The sequence below is a fragment of the Corvus cornix genome, chromosome 5 (genome assembly GCF_000738735.6).
Source record: "Corvus cornix cornix isolate S_Up_H32 chromosome 5, ASM73873v5, whole genome shotgun sequence".
Taxonomy (NCBI): domain Eukaryota; kingdom Metazoa; phylum Chordata; class Aves; order Passeriformes; family Corvidae; genus Corvus; species Corvus cornix.
Window position 1 is genome coordinate 36,679,617 of NC_046335.1, and position 20,149 is coordinate 36,699,765.

Consider the following 20,149-nt stretch of genomic DNA (forward strand, 5'->3'; position numbering starts at 1 on the left):
AAGTCCTGCAATGTAGGATACCTGGAGTATTGTCTTAGGGCAAATTTGTACATATGTATGAAAACCTATCCATTTTCCTTTCTGTGCAGAGTTCTTGCTAAACTGTTTTTTAACACTCGAGGTTTAAGCACTAAATGATCTAATCATGGAAAGGTGCTTTTAAAAATAATTCTATTTCCTCTGTTCTTTCTGTAGCTGAACTGATGTTCTTGGATTGTCTCAGAAGAAGTCTTTTGAACTAAGAAACACTTCACTATCTCAAAAGGAAAATAGTGTTTCTTTCAGATGAAAGAACCTGGACTGAGAGTAAGAGGAGATGAGGACTGTTTTGCCAAAACAAAGTAACTTCAGATTTTTGTTCAATGTACCATTTTAATTCAGCAAACATGGAGGACTTGGCCCAAACTTGAAAACAAATTATAAAGGAGACAAAAAATAGACTCTTACTGCAGCTCTCTGTGGGGTTGTGGGTAGTTTTTTTTGTTTGGTTTTTTTTTGTTGTTGTTTTTTTTTTTTTTTGTTTGGTTTCTACTGCCAGTAGTACTAATGTACTAGCTCTTGCACAAGCCCCGTAAGCTCAGCACCATGTTTAATTTCTGCAACAAAATCAAGTAAAATCTGTATTGTAACACAGCAGAATCCTAGCAATGCTCCATAGTTTTCTCTTCTACCTGTAGTGCATCAAGAAAGTGTTTTTAACCAAAAAAAGAAAGTGTTTCCACTTTCTGTTGAGTACAGACTGTGTCAGATTCATGAGGCTAAAGAATTGAAAGAAAAACAGAGCTGAACTCTCTGTCCATGCAGAGAAAGACATAAGGGTAGTCCCTTGATTTTTTAATTTTTTTTTTTTACTGTTTACACCAACTTACTCCATCCAGTATATATAAACCAGAATGTAGGACTCTTCTTAGCATGAGAGTGCATTCCTCCCATGTCCACAGAGACGAAACTTCTCTCTCTTTTGTATGCGCTCTTTCACCCTCTCACCTCATGATTCTTGCATTTGTGTCTGTGCAGTGGCCTGTCTTCAATGGGGAAGGTGAGAAACAACTCCATTCTGGCTTTTTCCCTACTTGATGGGAACTGGAGAAAGTGGGTTTATGTCCTTCAAGTAGAGAGGCATGAATGCAGGTTTCCCATTTCCTGGACGTGTACTCCAACAATTAAGCTGTGTGCTAGAGACAGCACTCATCATAACCAACTGTTTTTTGAAGGGAATCTGACTTAACGATATATATATAGGTTTTAGGAGTGCTTTACATGTATCTATTGGATCAGACCTGTTAGGGGATTTAGATGTGTAAGTATTTACTTTCTGAATTTCTTAATGACCTTAGGTAAGGAGATATCCTAACCAGGTTACTTAGTTAAAATGGGGCATAAGCTTCAATAGGAAAAGTAATAACTAGTATTGGATACTCAGGAAAGTTCTTTTTCTGGACAAAAATACATTATGTATATGGAGTTTCTGAATCTAAATGTCACTGTGTTGTCTTCTGCATTTGTCTAAAATACTGCTATGTACTTGTTAAAGATTTTACATTTATATACAACTTATTCTAAGGGTATTCAAACTAAAGTAAAATAAATAAAAATCTGCCCATTAGGTTGGATCTCATTTCTTGGTAACTGCAACATTTTTCACTGACATTATGTTTGTTTTTACCTGTTACATATTTCTGTCTTGGGATGATAGACTATTTTTTTTCTAGTTATCTACGTGTATGTTATGAAGTTAGGTAATATTTGAACACTGTGATTCATAGGAATCATTATATAATGTATCTTGAAGACATGGAACCAAAGCTGCTATTTAAAGGATGTTACTTGTATAACATTCCTGAGTTTCTTACCTTTTTCTTTAATTTTCCAATGCAGATAACAATACCCAGACCTTCAGTGGCATCCACACAGTCTGCTTCAGAGAGCTTTCACTATGGACAGCAGCTAGAGAGAAGAGAGCAGGATGGTCAGTCTGTGGAACACACTGTGGAACTTACCTCTCCAAAGGAAAGTTTGCCAGGTTTGGTTGGGACAGAAGATGCACTTCCAGCTAGTGCCAGCAGACCAAATTTGATACTTAATATTAGCCAAGAGGTGCTTGACAGGGAAGGACTTGTCAAAGAATCTGTCAGTGTCTTGGACTGTGGCCAAAAGGACCTACCTGAACACAGTGGGATACAGGAAGAGAAAGAACTTGGAAATATTGCTGTGGAGGAAGCTGAGGAAGAAGGGCTTCCAGTGGTTTCTGAGGATGCCATTGAAATGCTAAGCAAAGAACAGAATTCTTCTTTGCCAGGAAACTCAAAACCTGCAGAGGAAAAACCTCTAACAAATACTGAAGCAGCTCAAGAATCAAAGTTGAGGCCTGTCTGTTTGTTGCCAAATCAGGATGATGTTCTGAAGTCAGTAGCACCTAAAACATCAGAATTGTCTCCCTCAAGACTTAATAACACACATGGCAATAGACAGGCAAGTAAAATAGCAACCATTCAGGAAAATGGTTTTCATTCTGATAAGGAGGAAGTCCATAGCCAAAACTTGAAATGCCACCAAGTGGCCCTTACTACTTTTTTGCAGCAGGAGAATAAAAAAGAGAAAAATGCTCCCAGAAATGGAGAGTTACTCCACTGCATTTCAGAAAATGAGAATTCTTACCGATCTAAGAGGGACTCAGTTAAATCTCCTTTTGTATTTAGGCAGAGCCGAATCCCAGTTTTAGCACAAGAGATAGACTCAATATCAGATTCCTCTTCTGTTTCCGCAAAGGAAAAGCTTCTTCTGAAAAAGGCCCATCAGACAGACTTGGTCAAATTACTTATGGAAAAGCGACAGCTCAAATCTTTCCTTGGTGACCTCTCAAGTGCCTCTGATAAGTCACTGGAGGAAAAAATGGCTACTGCTCCAGTACCGTTTTCTGAGGATGATGTCTTAGCTTCGTTTTCTAGATTGACACTGGACTCCCATTTCAGCAAGCAGAATGAAGATAGCTCTTTATCTCCAAGCAGCCCTCAGTCCAGAAAAAGCAAGATTCCAAGGCCAGTGTCTTGGGCAACCACTGATCAAGTCACCGGTTCAAGTTCAGCTCAGTTCTTTCCTCGGCCACCCCCAGGAAAACCGCCTACAAGACCCGGGGTAGAAGCTAGGTAATGCAGAGAAAATGGAAATAGATTTTTAGGTTGAAAATGAATTTGAGCTAGACTGCAGTTACTGTGCAGGATGTAATCCATCCTTTAACTAATTTTTAAAAAAATGCTGGGCTTCAATTCTCTGAGAAACCTTACATTGTTGGAGAATGAATGAAAAGAAGCTGTTACACAAGAATGAGCCTGGTTCACTGTTAAAACTAATACATCAATAGATGTGTATTCAATATTTTGAAACCTGAAAATCTATAACTAAATCTTTACACAATTTTTTAAAGAGGGGTCACTTTTCCAGAACTGCTGGTTATTTAAAAAACCCATAGAAATTTTTAGGATCTGTTATATTCAGCCCCCTTGAAAATTAATCTGTTCTTAATGTAAATATTTGGAGATTCCAGCCATCAACATTGAGTCAATTAGCTATGCTTATATCATGGCTAAGTAAACCAACTAATTAAAGAAGGGCAGAGTGAATTCTAGAGGATCTCCCCTTTGCCACATCTTCATGTAGACAACCACAATCTAGTTTCTTCAGTGTCTACATTTCCAAGATAAGGATAATTTTGATACAGTAGCGCAAAATCCTTTGAAGGAAGTTGCAGTGGGCCTTGTCATCCCTTAAAATTTTGTATGGGAGTATACTGATAGTGTGCTGGAATGGATGTACCCCTCTGAAACAACAGCAATAAGCACTGCTCTTCAGTGCACTTCTTCCAACGCTACCAGGAAATTCCAGTTATCCTATAAACATTGAGGCGGTTTATGTAAGTGAGTTTATGTAAATATAAATACTGTGTTGATCTGAACAACACAGAAGCCAAAGCCTACATCCAAACACCTCTACCCAACGGGAAGGTTCAGCTTCACATATCTGTTCTGCTATGCAAGCTCCTCCTTTGTTTCTAGTGATACAGAGTTTCTGTTTGAACTTTAATGAATAAGTGGAAATAGAAATAATCTTTCTTTGTTTCTTCTTAAGGTTGCGCAGATACAGAGTCCTAGGCAGTAGCAACTCGGACTCAGATCTTATCTCTCGTCTGGCTCAAATCCTACAAAATGGATCTCAAAGACCAAGGAGTTCTACCCAGTGTAAGAGTCCAGGATCTCCACATAGTCCAAAAACACCACCCAAGAGCCCTGTCATCCCCCGCCGCAGTCCCAGTGCCTCCCCTAGGAGCTCTTCTTTACCCCGTACTGCCAGTTCTTCTCCATCCCGGGCTGGGAGATCTCATCATGATCCGAGGAGTTCATCCCCACATCTTGGGAGGAGTAAATCACCTCCTAGCCATTCAGGCTCCTCATCTTCTAGGAGATCCTGCCAACAAGAGCATTGCTGCAACAAACCAAGCAAGAATGGTCTGAAAGGATCTGGCAGTTCTTTCCACCATTCCCCAAACACTAAGACTTCCACAGGAAAGAGCAAATCAACTACTAAGCTTAGCAGATAGGAACTGGGCCTTGACAGGTATAAAGTCTCCTCCTAAATCTGATGCATGTTGTGTCTGTGTACTGTGTATTTAAAAAAATAATCAAAAAAAGTATATTAAAAAAAAGTGTTGAATCCGCACATTTTAAAGAAAGTAGCCATTGTAAACTATTCATGAGAAAGCATTCTGTGTAAATAAATGGCCAGGCTTTGCCTTAGAGCAGGCAGCAAGCAGATCCGCAAGACAGGAAGTAGAGGCCAGGATAAGAATGACTGGGTAGTCAAAGAGGTGCAATGTATTTAGGGTAAAAAAGTATCTTAAAGGTGAGTGTTTTAAAACGGTATTAATCTCAATGTGTTTAGTTTCTCTAGTTAGAAGATTTGGCGTAATTATTTAAGGCCTTACATACTCAAGGAGTATGTAAGAAGACCTGAAATGGTTATTCCCAAAATGACGTCACCACTCGGGAGATAAGTATGCTCAGGCATTTCTTTGCAGTTTTAAAAAAGCACAGTTTAGAAGATTATATTTCTATCTTATAAATTTCTTCCATTTTGAGCTGCACTCACCTTTGAGTCCCTGAGCGCTCATTTTGTCCCCTATGTATCATGGCACAGGTTTTTAACCTAAGTATCATATACCTTGCCCCTTCTTGACACTGATGAAATGAAAAAAAATAATATTAGCATTTGACAAGATGGTTTTGTACCTATATTACTCACAAATCTGTTTAGTAGTAATTAGGATCCAAAAAGCTAATTCTCAGTTCTATATCATACAGAGTTTTGGGAGTCATGGTGGGGTTCTTCAAACCACATGTGGTAGGATTTGGAAGAACTTCACTGGATGTTGCAGATTTACAATAAAGTGCAGTGTAAGCTAGAAAGTAAGAACCTTTCTTTACCTCCTTTATTCAGCTGAAGAAAGAACCTTTGTTATTGCTGACTTTTTCCATTAGTTATAGATCACTTAAACCACAGATCTTACAATGCAGAGCAGATTACCAATCAAGATTTTTTTCCATCATTTGTTTTCTAAAATCATGAAAGATGAAACAGAGATGAGGAGATTGTCTACTTTGTGAACTTGATTGGTTAGAGGTGACAGAAATATACTTTACACCCTTACAAAATCTGGGTAAGAATATTAATCATCAAAGCAAAATGTACTGAGAGAATTCTAAGATATTTTTTTATATTGGATTCTTGTCATTCTGTTTCCCAAATGTGTTTTTGATAGCCAAGCTTTGTTGACTCTCAGTAAAGTCCATGGTGTGTTAATTCCTCCAACTTTATTAGGTAGTTACTTAGTAACATCTTGTGCTCTGCAGGAACTCTGTAGGGACTGAACAGGTACGCCACCTTTTGCTATATTCAGAAAAGTACAGTGGGTCAGAATAGGGACACGCAAGAACGCAAGCCTGAGAAAGATGCAGCCAGCTCTCCCTAATGATTCCTGTAGTGGGGACTCTGGATGCATAGTAGACTTGTCAATTTCTGATCTGCTTGCTGTAGTCATATGCCTCTCCAGCCAGCATCTGTGCTTTTTTATTTAACCTCTGCCAAATGAATACCTTTGGATTAAAAAGGGAATATTTTGTCTCTGAGCTAACACATTCTAATGCTGCATTAAAGCTGCCCTAGAGCTGCACTGAATTTCACTTGCTGTCAGACTATGTTGATTTTTTTTTTCTTTTCTTACTATGACTATGTATATTGTTTCCCATATGTAATGTAGCACAGTGTGGAACCTTAATTTCATTCAGGTTTCAAGCACTACAGATGAATGCAATAGGTAGGGTATACCTGCTTTTTCTGAAGAAACTGTACCATTGGAAAGTCCTATTCCTTTGTATTATATTGTATAATAGGTGCTATACCAATAATTGCATGTCCTCATGGTAAATTATATAATATAAATATTTATATATACATATATGTATATGGTTATATAAACTCATTCTTTCTCATTTTTGATTTGTAATTTATGGACCACGAATAATACAGTTCCCTTTCTGTTAGTTCCCATATAGTTACCTCTTCTATTCTCCCCTGCCAAAAAAATCTGGAATGCACAAATTCTAATGGCCTTTATACCTTGGTACAGAATTGAGGGACTGCTGATTTCTCAACCAGCCAATGTTTTGTCTTGCAGCTTGTTTTTTTTTTTAATTTCTAATTTCATGTGCACATTTGCATATGGAACAAGAACAAAGACTCAAAAGGTATTTTTATTTTTTAGTACAAATAAGTCTTGTGATTACTCATTTTTATTTCATAATGTGAGTTCTTAATTGTGAATACTTGTCATATAGGAACAGTGACAGTCTGTGAATACCTAACAGATGAATGTGACAACAACAAATTCCATCTTTTCCTTCCTGTTTTCTACATGTTTCCTTATGGTATACCATAAAAAAGAACTTTGTCATATTGTGATGTTTTTGTCCTGGGCACTTGCTGGAATTATTTGTTAAGGTGGTGTGGCAGCCCATGATTATTTTTCCTTATTTCTGAAAAGCATTTATTATGGTCGTGTAAGTTTATTCCTACATTACATTGTCAGTTTTAGTAAGTACCAACTTTATGCATCCTTGCCTGAAAATGCTGAAGTTGAGGTGTTTATATTTTCTCTCTAGTGTAACAGGATCCAGAAACAGATAACTGCTTTGCAGGTGAGAAAGAATATAACACCTATTTTATGTTGTCTTCAAAGTACAGGCTTGTCCATTGTTAGACATTACTATGTAAAGTAAACCAATGCTGTAGAAATTCACTTGTACTTGAACTACTTGCCAATGTAAAAATAGTAAACTATGCCAAAAAGAAAAAGAGAAATCAGTTGTGATTGATGACACAGTCTTCTTTTGGTGACGAAAAAGGTAAAAGGACTGCATACCCCCAGTTGCTTTTTTGCTGTGGATTCAACAGGATCTAAGGAGAAAATCATGAAGATATGAATGGAGGAGCAATTGTGAATAACTTATCTTGAACTACCTGCTCTTCTTGAGTTTTTTGTTGCTTGATACCCTTCTCCCAAAAGTTTACAGAATTGCTTACTATAGTCTAACATAGCAATCAGTTAATGTTACTATGTAATGGTCAGCTGATCAACTCATACATAAATATTAGCTTAATATTTCTAGAGGGCCTATATAATTATTAAGGACTCTGTAAGCTTCAGTATTTGAATGTGAAACTGGCTCTGCAGAAAAGCATCAATGTACATGTGTGTGGCCCTTGTGCAGAGTGTGTGTGAATGGTTTATGGCAGGTTATCTGCAACACATTTTCAGGGACGGGGAAGATTTTTCTCCATTGTACAAAATGGCTATAGTTACTCTGCATAGCCCACAGCAGCTTATATAGGAATATTAGCTGGGAAATAATAAAATTCAAGGAGCTGTTACTTTGTCTTCTTCAAGCCCTCATTTCTTTGGAGGGCAGTGCAATGGAGCCATGACATGTAGCAGGTGCAGATACTGCACGCTCAATTCCTCCTTACGGTGTATTCTGTGTTGTGGCCAGCACTTTGGAGCATTTTTTAGAGAAACTAAGGCATGAAGCCTTTAAACTAAAATAAAACTTGAAATCACCAAACATTTCACACAGACTTTTGTGCTACAATATTGCATGGTAAAATCAATCTGTTTCAGTCTCAAAAATCAATATTAATTAACCTCTTTATTAATTACAAATACCAATTACTACTTAGGTAAAACCCTGCTAGAGTAATAGAAGGTGTGATACAGTAGAGCAATGTTGGCAAGTTGTATGATGCTAGGCACCCATCTACTGCTTGAGTGGGATCAGTAAGTGTAGAAAATTTCACTGCTCAAAGGCAGGAGCAATATGAGGGCTTAACTGCTAGTTACATACAGGAGGCAAACCCCTGCAGAGTGACACAAGGCATTCATTACAGCCACCAGCCACATCCTGTCTTGGAAAATCTGGACATATTCATACCTTGAAGTCTGCATGTTTGAGATCAAGCTTTCTTGCATACCTCACTAAACAGTCTTGATGTATAAGGGAGGATTTGGTCCTATATATTTAAAAATAGCTTGAAATATTTTTCATCTGAAAAAGACTTGCAGGAGCTCTATCATCTATGGTGTGTAGTATTATGGTATTAACTACAGCTGGGAAAACACACGATTTTGATTTTTTATATATATATATATAAATACACATTTGTACATAAGTGTATCTACATATACACTTATATAGATATTGTATATTATATAGAAATATATATATACATACATACATATGTGTGTATATACATATAGATAAGAAGAGTCTCAGCTATTCCATCCTGTTTACTGGAATTCATTTGCCAGAGTGAGCCAAGGCCTGTTTTGCTTTGATTTACTCTGGTCTCCTCTTCATCTGCTGCAATTTTCCTATGCCCTAATTCTGATTCTGTGTCTTTTTCATATTACAAGGCCTGATCCTGTAGTCCTACGTGGGCAAAATTCCCGTAAGTCCTTCTTATTGCAGTAACGTTTATGCAATGGTTGACTATAATGCTTCTAAAATTTTTTTTCTTTTTCTCTTGGATGAGAATGTAGATAAAGCCAGACTTACAGTACAGTCTTTCCTGTAAACAGAATTTTTCCATAATGAATTGAACATTTTTATGGAACACTAAGAGGCATAAATTCTGGTGAGAAGAATGTGATCATTCCAATTTCTTAAAAGGGTCTAATGGAAAACCAACAATATGTGCCTCCAATTTTTATATATATGTTAAATGAGAGAGTAATCTTCTGACAAGGAATAGGAGAATAAAAGAGAGCTCAAAGTCAAACTCTTTCTTGTTATAGGCCTATAATATATGGATTTTTTCATGCAGGACTGGTTCCATGAGGTGACAAGAGCCATGTGTGTCTTGTCATTCTCAGTAAGTCAGGGTCTGCTTCGGTTAATACCATGATTCCTATGGTACATTCTCTGTATGCTTTTCCACTTTTGGGAATGGTCAGAGAACTGTCAGGTGGATAAATAAAGGCCTTGATGTTTATCCATGATTCCTTTCTTCAACTGGTAAAAGCTTTGGGTGCTCATTGGATGGTGAACATGGCAGTGCTAGGTTAGCAGCTGAGCTTGGATCTTGGGGATGTTTTCCAACCTTGATGATTCTATGATTCCTCTTTCTGAAATTTATAGAACAGGGCATAATATTTCTGTTCTACTTCCTTTAGCTAATCAAGTAGGCAGTGAACTGAAGGGGTTTGTTTGCTGTTTTGCTTTTGGCTCAAATGCCTTTGGTTTTAATTAGTACAATTTTTGGTTACCAGGAATGCTGGTAAAACGGAGTGAGGTTCAATGTTTTGACTACATGCAGTGCACAGGCATAGGTCATACATTTTTTAGCTAATCAAATTTCATAAACATGCACCTCACAAAAGAATACCTCACCTGTCTGCTTGAAGCCAGTCTTCCTTTTCCCTACACATAATATTTGTGAAAGAGAAATTATATAAAGTCAGCCTGGATTATATAACAATTGTCAGGAATTATCTTAAGATATGATCAAATGCCAAAAAGTTTTTATCACTCATTTTCATGTGGTTTAAATAATCAGGCTTTTAAATATCCATCTTCAAGGGGGGGTTTTGTTTGGTTGGGTTTTTTAAGGAAAAATGTTCAGGAGTCCATTGTTTCAAAGACTTATGTATTAACTTTGCAATGACTCTCGCCATCCAGGTTTGAACAGGTAGGCTGATTTTACTCTCCATTGATGATAACATATTCTCTCTCAACAGTAATAATGACAAACCCAAATGCTATGCTTCTGTTTCTTCTCTACATGAAGAGCTTGGATCCATGAGAGTTCTTGCTGTTCTTGTGCAGGTGAAACTCCATTAAAATTAGTATAGGGTCCTGTTTTGTTAAGACTCTTTCACCTGATCAGGGACTGAAAGGATAAACTCACTCTATAAGTATCAAATTTGCGGTTGCTGTATTTTAAATTGGAAAATGCTTATTTTTTATTGTTAGTATTATGACATGACGTGCCTCTGGATCTCTCGTTTTCTGTCAGAATTACTGTTGCGAGCCAGCTTTGGCCAAGAGTACAATGTGTTTCTTCTAAAACAATACCACAAGTGGGCTACTCATGTGAGGTCCTGATCATCCACAAGTGTCTGTGGGAATTCAGCTGGAATTAATTTGAGGTTTGTTTTGAGATCACTTGATCTTTGACCTTTTATGTAAAGGACCTATGGTAACAGCAGAACAGCTTGCTCCAAAAGATGCAGTGTAATTAGTTTGGTCTGCCTGGCTTCAAATCCTTTTAAACCCGTATCTGCTGCATGGCAGGCAAGGTCGTAAAGGTTTGACACAAAGTGAAGTAGGATTTTTTTGGCAATTTCACATCTTCTTCCTCTGACTGGAGATCTGGATTTGTTGCCAAGCAGCCTTCTCTGCATCCTCTTTACTTTCACTGGCTAGAAAGCAAGATTGGAGATTGTTCCCCAGGTTTTAACTTTCTTTCTGTAGAGTCAGCCCAGACTCAAGTTACAGTGCTTGTGCTAACAGATGCCAATTTTCAAATGCTTTCCTCTGAATATCCAAACTAGTAAATTAAGGAAATCACCAGCAATGGCTTCAGACAAGTACTGACTTTTTGAAGTGGCCAACCAATGGCTGCTAATCTAAACTCTCTGGGCAATACCACAAAGAATTAAATCTGTATATTAATTAAAAATACAATGTTGTGACCCCATGAGAAATCAAGTATTCAATAGCAAAGTCTGCAGCATGATTAAATTAAGTGGAAAGTAGTTCCAAGATCGTTTTTTACCATTGAGGAAGACAAATGTTGAGTCCTTCAAATTCTCTTGCTCAGTAATTGCAGTTCTCTTCCCCTCCTTGGAAATCTTCTAAGCCATTCTTTTCATTTAAGTTTGCTCAGGCACCCAAGAGCATAAAGAGTTAATGCCCTTGTAATGGTCATTTGTACATAAAGTTGTAATTATTTATTTTCTCATTTGTACCATATCAAGGCTTTGTACAATGTTTAAGTTCTGTTTTCAAATTATTTTGTATTTTATTTTTATAAACTGGTTCTAAATAAAATATTCATTCCGCATGCAAAACTTCAATTCTTGATTGTGTTTGTATAATGATTCATTAACTTATAAAGCTTTAGATGAAATACTTTTCATCACTTTTTACTATTGCAACCCTGTAATTTAAATGGATAAAGTGCTTTGGCAGTGATAATTTTTTTCTGTTTCAGGAAAGTAAAAAGCAAGCGTATGTTGGTACTATTGCAACGTGAATCAGATGTTCATATTGCAAATTGGAATGATTGGATCAATGGAAGTTTATCTGATTTAGTAGGTTCATGTGTTGTACATTAATAACAACAGAAAAACCCAAATGGACCCCCTCAGAAACCTATTTGTTCTTACCCCTTCTGTCTGTATTAATCTAAACAATAAATGATTGGCACAGCCAGATCACGTCAATTTAAGTAACAATATGGTGGTCCTGAAAAGCCAGCTGCTGATGGCATTTTTCTGTTCAAAATTGTAGTTTTTTATTTAGTCAGAGGCCACTGTAATTGACCTCTTTTGGGGATAATCAGCTGTCTGGATGTAGTCACTGAGCTTTTACAGCCTCTTGAGGAGACTTGTCTCCCTCTGTACAATAAACTTAAGCAGCAGTTAGCAGAGAAATGAATGAATGGAAGTTTTTACTGAATCTGAATGCTATGGAGAAAATGCAATGTTAAGCTACCAGTTGCTCTAGTTTCCTCCAATAACCTTTTATTTCTCTTTCTAGTAAAACTAGGCATAAGTAGAGTGTAAAATCATCACAATTTATATTTGTAGTTTGTGTGCCTGAATGTCTTAGTCCTATGCTACCAGAAAATACTGCCTCCACTTTGCACAGCAGGGCAAGTTTTTTAGGGAATTCCAGAAGATTTGGAGAAAATTCCCTGGATGTCTTTCTCAGTATTAGCCTTGTTATTTGCATTCAGGCAAATTAAAAGCCAGCTTGCCTTTGTTCATATCATTGGCAGTATTTTCACTAAGCTTCATGACCAGGTCATTTGCTCTTGTCATTTGTACAAATAGCTTAGGTAGCTTCAAAGGAGAGGAAACAAATTGGGAATTCATTTATTCAGTAACAGTCCAAGAAAATTATGCTTCACCTTCCGTTAAGAGCAGCCAGAAACTTAATGGCGTGGCTTCTGGGTGGTGCGTGTGAGTTCAGTGCTCCCAACAGAACCATCATTTAATCACAGAAAGGGTGTGTAAAGAAATCGCAACCAACTGTATTAATTTGAAGATGAAAATAACAATTTTGCCCACTCTATAGTGATGAGAGGTAGCTCAGTTTCTTTCCTTGTTTAAAATAGTAAATCTAGAGTGTATCAGAAGTGGAAGAGTGATTTTGATCTGGCTCCAGTATATTTCAGTGGTACAACTGAAATACAGGGAAAGAGGAAGATCAGAACAAACATGCTGTGGCAGATTGATGTTGAGGTCTGGTTGTTGTCTGATCACCACAGTGCCTTTTAGCATTGCCTGGCTTGTCTGCATTCATACAGGAGATCCAATCTGCCCCTTCTGCTCGTGGGATCTTGCTGCACTTCTCTACTCACACTGTAGCTGCCTCTCACGTAAATCAGTACTGGAACATGAGAAAGCAGACACAAGTCAACTCTCCCAGGAAATGCTGTAGTAGGTGAAATTCAAAAATTAACCATTGCAAAAAGAATTGAAACATCAAAAGAAAGGTAAGAACTGCCTGTTGCAACCTGGATAAGCTCAAACTGCTGCCCAGAAGGACCAGATAGATCACATTTGCTAATCCACATGGAATGTCATGGTAGCATGAATTAGCTTCTTTGTCCATGAAAACAAAATACAGAAAACCCTGCTCAAGAGAGCCCATCCATACTGATGGGGGAGAAATAATGCTTCCAACAGGTTAATCTGGAAAGCTTTTAACAACATAGACTCAAAAATCTGATTTAGAAGGATTAATTCTTTGCCATTCTTAAACTCAGCAATTTATTAATACCTGTTACCCATACCATCTCCTTCTGTTAAGGCAAACCTGGAAAAGAGAACTTTCTCTTTTTCAAGGCATTAATCCCAATTAACATTGTGTGGTACGTGCATACATTTTATTTTTGTGAGATATTTGCATATCTTACTCCATCTGTGATACTGAAAGGAAACACTTGGTAACAACTGATTACCCTGTATTCACATTATAGTAGGCAGCAGTGGTTGGTTTTTGAAGTGCAAGTGAGTTAAATCAGTACACTAAAATGGTGTAAGGGCAGAAATGAAGTACTTATATGCACATTTTCATACGGTAGAGTTCAGTCAAAGCTGACAGCAAAAATGGCATATCTTATTCTACAATTACATATTCTTATGCTTCTAGGAGAGGGACAATTTAATTGTGATTCTCTATGTTATTTGTATTTGCTAACTTCCTGCAGCAGGAATGCTTGTGCAAACTGACTGTAACACTAGAGGTAGCTAGTCATTGCTATAGTCCAAATTTATCTGTAGAATTTTTTTAATATTGATCATAAATGCTTAAGAAGAGAACCTGTATGATTTTTCAAGTCATTGGACAAAATTTCAGGTGAGAGTGTTTTTGTTTGCCCTCCGGTACGGACGCCAGATATAAGAACATTGCACCTCTGCTACTTCTGAATGGTGCAAAGTAGATTGGCTTTAATATATAACCCTGAAACATCTTAAAATAGTGCCAGTGACAATAGTTTTCCCCTAACTAAATGCAAAATTTTGGCATGAAGATAAAATGATTTTTGCTTGTTTCAGAGTTGACACCAGGTTGCATTTTGCTCCAATTCCTCCTCATCTTTCTTCTTCCTTGGGTATATAGTTACAAGAAAGGAAATGAAGATGAAATCTTCCTAAACTATGCAAGATCATTTGTCTGGAATGAAGTGAGCCCCTGCCTCCTGTAATTTAACAGCAAATCTAACTTCCATTTCATGTAAAATAATACAAAGCTTTTTGCTCTCTGTATTTCAAATAGCGTGATATCGATTCCATAAGGCTTACAGAATCAGATAAAGATACAGCCTACATATAACCTGTATGTCAGAAACAGGCATCACTCATCAATTCCTCATTTTTGCTATATTTCTCTATTTTAACCATGTGACAAAAAAGAGGCTCCCCTGCTAGTGCAGTAAAACAAAATGTCTTTGAAGAGAAGTTGCATTTGATAAAGTGGGAATGAACAACAGCCAAGTGGAACAATGCTGTATGAATTCTGAGGACACTCATGGATGCCTCAATCCTAAACCATTCCTAGAATAAGCAAGTATCTCAAACTCCTCCTGTAGATGCCTTGCACAGCTCAGACTTAAAAAAAACTCAGCAACAACAACCAAGCAAACACCCCCAACATTATTAGAAAAGGGAAGTACTTAAAAAACCAGCTACTTCTGAGGTTTGTTTAATCCAAGAACCAGGTGACTTGTGTAAGACAGCTCCTGGTGGTTAGTAACCATAATGTTACTTTTTTACCCCTCTGTCATGCCTTTTATTTTTCAAAAGGTGACATTAAACAAAGGACGATACAGACAAAAGTCTTAATCAAAATAAATGTTTGGTTTTTTAAGAGAATAAAGAAAAGAGAAGAAATTTATTAGCCAACAGCAACAGAGTTAACTGAGACTGGTAATTAGTGTTTAATGCCACCTATAGCAAAATGTTTCCCACTGGGAAAAACATGGGAGGCAAGTCCACTTTGCTCCTTCAAAGTCACAGGCCGGAGCAGAACATACAATAGCACCCAACAACACAGTCACTTTACATATATTCAAGTTTTTACACATCTGCAAAGCAGAAGTAGTAGCAGCCATTTGGATGTTCTTTCTTAATGCTTCTCAGGGGGGGCCTAGGAAACTCGGAAGGACCTGGTTCTTGTGACATGGAGCTGGAGCTGCAGCTGCTGCTTCTGCTGCTGCTTCCAGCCACCTGTGCTCTACCTCTGTCCTTAGCAGGGGAGAGCTGGGGGGATCCTGGGCTCAGGTACCCAGCTGTGGTCTGAGTAGATACAGTGGCATGTGTGGTTGGGCCAGTGTTGTTTTTCACATAGACGTTTTTGATAGCAACAAGTGTATGTGCCATGATGCTGATGCTGTTACTCAGATCTTGCATGCCTTGCTGCAGCAGTCGAAGATTGTGGTTGACACTGTCAAAGCCAGACTGGATCACCTGTATTTGGGTCTGCTGAATCTGCAGTAGGTCCTCTTCAGTCATTTTGTTTTGGTCTGCCTGGGACCTGCCTTTTGTTTTGGCTTTTACTTTCCCTGAGGAACCACCACCTGATGTCCCCAGAAAAGGCAGTTGTTCTTGACTAGGTGGAACCACTACCATGTCCTCAGAGCTTTCTTCTGGCTCTACCACCTTCACTACTATTTCTTCTTTGAGGTTCATCTGCTCAAGACTGGATTGATGAGATGGGCCGGGATTGCCATTAAACCCTAGAAGAGGGGGGGGGTGGGGGGGAAGAAAAGCAAAGTAAAGCCTGTGAGAAACTTCATAACCTCAGCAGTCAGTGACACATTTTCTCATTCACTAAGCACTAAGATTAGTCCTTGAAACAAGACTCTCAAATTCACACTATGTTATCTTTGACGGTTTTATAATACAAATTACCTCGATAGGTGGTAAGAAAACCATAAATATGCATTCACCAGTCAACCATGTATCTGCATACTACAGCTCCCTTACCACCACAAAAGCCAAACTTTAGGATCCCAGAGACAAAGTTCACTGCAAGCTCATTTCATGCTCTATCACGCATGCAGTAACCAGTAAGAGCGTTGCTGAAGCACTGTGATTGCGAGAATCCCTTGGTATTGAAGGTGATCATTTCAATGCGCTAGGACAGTATCTCCAGCACAAACGAAGTTAGGTACTCGCAGCACTTTGTACTGGCTGGACCTGTGTGCTGCCATGGCTGTTTGCATTTGCAAGAATAGCTATTGTAATAGTGAAGATCGGTGACCGGGTCTAACGCCTCGTAGCTGGGCAGCATCTACTACGAGACAGGGTTTTTACTCTTGGGTGCTGTTCGCAGGCACTTTTATGACCTACAGCACGAAGCCTCACAGTTCTGCGTGCGTGCACATAGTTCTGCATTTCCAAGGATCCGAACCAGACCTTTCCTGCGGGGCCGGTCCCCGCGGCCCCTGCGCGCACGCAGCGGGCGGGCAAGCGCCGATTCCCCGCGCTGCGGCGGGGGACGCCGGGCGGAGGGTCCGGGGCGGCGCCGCGGGGGTCGCTCCCGCACTCACCCATGTCCCCCACGACGGCGCCGGGCAGCTCCAGCGTGTCGATGCCGCCCACGATGGGCACGGCCTCGGCGGGCAGCAGGGAGCCCGTACGCGCGGCGCTGGCGGCGGGCGGGCGGCGCGGCGGTGGGCGGCAGCTCCTCGGGGGCCAGGAGGAGGCCGAGGGCGGGGGGCGCCGGCGGCCCGCAGCCCTGAGAGAGGCGGCACAGCTTGCTGCGGTCGCGGCGCTTCAGGTCCCGCCAGCGCTTCTTCAGGTCCTCCACGTCGCGGGGGCAGGCGGCCACCGGGTTCACCTTGTGCCGGATCAGCTCCCACACCTTCCGCTTCTGGCCCGCGGAGGCGCGGCCGGGTCCCGCTGCGAACAGCAGCTGCTCGTGCTTCAGCACCTGCTCGATCAGCACCTCCGTCTCCGCCTCGTTGAAATTCGCCTTGCGCCGTTTGGGCGAGTCCTCGGCCATCCTCCGCCGTGGGTGTCGGCGGGCGGGCGGGCGAGGAGCCGCGGGGAGGGGGGGGACGCCGCTGCCCTTCCTTGCACCCCGGCCCGCGGGTGCCCGCCGCCGCTAGGCCGGGCCCCGAGCCCTGCTGGGGAAGGAAATACCGCGCATGAGAGGAAAAGACGCGCACGGACCGGCGCAGGCGCCCCGTGCCCCGCGTGTTGACATGGGGAGGGGGCGCGGCCCCCGCCCGCCTCCCCGGCGGGAATCCCCGCTCGGCGCCGCCCCCGCGGGAAGGGGGGACACGCCGGGCCCGCCCCCGGCGCGGGTTGTGCGCGTGCTCGGCGGGAGCGGCGCCGGGAATGGCGGCGGTTTTGGAGCTGCTGCTGCAGGAGGAGGTGCCGGTCAGCGCCGTGGTGCGGTGGCTCCGGCACGGCCCCGGCCACCGCCCAGCTGAGGTAACGCGCGCTGGGTTGTCCGCTCGCCCTCCCTCCCTCCCTTCCCGCAGCGCCGTGGCTGCGGCGGGGCCGGGCCCGTAGTCGCGCCACTCCCCCAGCGCCCTTCGCTGCCGCGGGCCGGGGCCGTGCGGGAAAGTTTTGTCCGCCCCGCGCTGCTGTGAGGGACGAAACTCGCGTGGGTCAGCCCGGGGCCCCGTCAGGTGCCGTTCTGCGGCCGCGGGCTGAGGCCGAGCTCCCGTCGAACAGCCGGTGGCACCGCCCCCGGCGCGGGCGGGCTCTGGGCTCAGCGGCGGGGAAGGCGAGGCCGCCGGTGGGGAGCTGCGCCGGGAGCTGCCCGGCGGGCGTGTGAAACCCGCTAAAATGCTCGGGGCTGAGCCCGCCGCAGCTCAGCGCCGCCGGCGCCGGGCAGTCTCCTGCGGGCGGTGGCGCCGCGCGGCTCCGGGCGGGAGCGGGGGGCCCCGCGGCCGCTGGCGCGGAAGCGCCGGGAGCCCGGGCTGCCGTGTGCCAGCGCAGAGCCGAGTGAGGCGAGGGGCGGGCAGTGCAGCGCAGCACAGCGCAGCTGGTGTCCTTGGGGGAACGCGGAGACACGAGGGGGTGACGCTTCCCGCGTCTTTGTCGGGGAAGGTAGCGGTGAGAGAAGGATGAGGCTGTCAGCACCCAGGGCTTGGCGGTGGCTCTGTGCAGGCGCCAGCGCGCCTCCCGGCTGGATGCTCATCCCGCCTGGACCTTGAGGAGGATCTTTGCGGGCTGGGAGAGGGTACTTGCTGGCTGAGTTTTGTCATGAACAATTTGTGTTCCTGTGGAAATAAAAACATTTCTAACTGTAAATGGACTAGGAGTGCTTGTATTTCACATAGAGAATAACACAGAGAAACAATTTGTATTTAAAGCATCTTCTGCCTGACCCCCTTGCAGAGTGTTACCTAGTGCTAAAATCAAAACTCACTGGTGTCACCGACGTGAGTTAGTCGGGTATTGCCATCATCCTAAACGTATGGGAAGAATGGACCGGGACTTTATGTTGTGTGGTATTTCTTCAACTGTGACTTGCAGAAGCAGACATGACAACGTTATGAAGTTTGAGATCCTGGTAGCTCAGCTAGCACTGTGTTGGTGAGGGGTGTGGAGGTCAAAATGTTTGCCCTTGCAAGGGAATTTCTTGCTGCCTCTTGCTGTTGGGAGCAGCGCAGTTGCTTCAGCATGAGAAAGCAAGTGGAAGTTTGGAGCAGGCAGCTGTTGACAGGTTCCTGTTACCCAGCTGTGGAGGAACCAAACCTCTATTCACTTGGACAGAGAAAGATGAGTGAAAACAGGTTGTGCCCTGAAAAGCTGGAGAAACTACCCGACCTTATGCATAGCATACACTGTAATCATCTTTTTGCCCCTTTGCTAATCCCAGGGGGGGCACCCAAGGAAACACTAGGCTACATCTTGCTCTAGCTCTCATGGCACTTTTGAGCTGGAAATGGTCTTCTGACACCTCGTGGGGGTCGTATTCTGACCTGTGCTTTTTCACTGATTGTTGGCTGCTTGGCTTGTTATCCAGGCTGTGTCAGAATCTCACACTTCTTCAAGAAGCTGAATTGGTCTCACGCTTTCAAATATGACCTTAGTATGGGTGTTGAGGATTGTGTGAGTCCAGTCACGGGCATGCTTTTGCTGTCTTCTTTCATGCAGAAAACCTTCTTCAGAAACAGCGTTTGCTTTCCTGACTTTTCATCTAGTAGGGTTGTGAATATAACTTTACAGGAGTATGTATGCAATGCTTTTTAATATTAGTAAGGAAAAAGTTGCTGCCTTGGAGAACTTCTTCTGTTGTTGCAAATGTTGCTGAATCCTAATGAGAGGAAACAGAAACCCGGTGCAGTGTTAGGAACAAAAGAATTTTTACCCAGGGTACAAAACTTTAAACTGCACACGTAACATGAAGTCGTTTTTGTCTAGGTTTACCCTTGTAAGATCACCACCTGTTTAGATTTCAAATGTGTTGAGTCAGTGGTGGGTTTTTTGTTTAGGTTTCTCAAGTATAAAATTCACATACCTTAAAGTTGCACAGTCTCTGTTTAGACCTCTGTGAGGTCTCAAGGGAGCAAAATTATTTAATTGAAATGGAAAAGCAGCTTTGTATTTGGCGCTGCAGAACTCCAAGTGCTTTAGCGGTTGTTGTTACAGCACCCCTCTGTGGGAGCAGGTGGCATTCACAGAGAACTAGGGCACAGAGACATGGCAAATTTTAGATTTTTCTGTTAGAATTAGATGCTTTCAGTATTGATGTTTTTGAAATGTTGAACTTAGGGGTGCCAGTTGCTCCAAGTCCTCCCTGGCTGTAGCCAGTATTACTGATGTTTCCATGGAACAGTTCCACTGTTT

General features: G+C 41.9%; 3 protein-coding genes across 4 annotated transcripts in view; 2 read left to right on the plus strand and 1 right to left on the minus strand.

The window, feature by feature from the left end:
* The window catches only part of TTBK2 (tau tubulin kinase 2), an 81,041-nt gene extending 73,669 nt beyond the window's left edge, over positions 1–7,372 (plus strand). For both annotated transcript variants that reach the window (XM_039552108.1, XM_039552109.1), the window contains 2 exons: positions 1,879–3,146; positions 4,126–7,372. In XM_039552108.1, coding sequence (XP_039408042.1) covers positions 1,879–3,146; positions 4,126–4,594 — 1,737 coding nt within the window. In that variant the 3' untranslated portion in view covers positions 4,595–7,372. The remainder of the gene's footprint in view (positions 1–1,878; positions 3,147–4,125) is intronic.
* A 5,463-nt stretch (positions 7,373–12,835) lies between these two features.
* Positions 12,836–17,738, minus strand: LOC120410018 (myb-related transcription factor, partner of profilin-like). Its single transcript, XM_039552110.1, has 2 exons — positions 16,891–17,738; positions 12,836–16,074 (listed from the first exon to the last, which is right to left on the minus strand). The coding sequence occupies exons 1-2, from the start codon at positions 17,343–17,345 to the stop codon at positions 16,068–16,070; spliced, it is 462 nt and encodes a 153-aa protein (XP_039408044.1). The 5' UTR covers positions 17,346–17,738; the 3' UTR covers positions 12,836–16,067.
* Positions 17,661–20,149, plus strand: part of CDAN1 (codanin 1) — a 35,343-nt gene continuing 32,854 nt past the window's right edge. Inside the window, exon 1 of the mRNA XM_039552107.1 lies at positions 17,661–17,779. Coding sequence (XP_039408041.1) covers positions 17,684–17,779 — 96 coding nt within the window. The 5' untranslated portion in view covers positions 17,661–17,683. The remainder of the gene's footprint in view (positions 17,780–20,149) is intronic.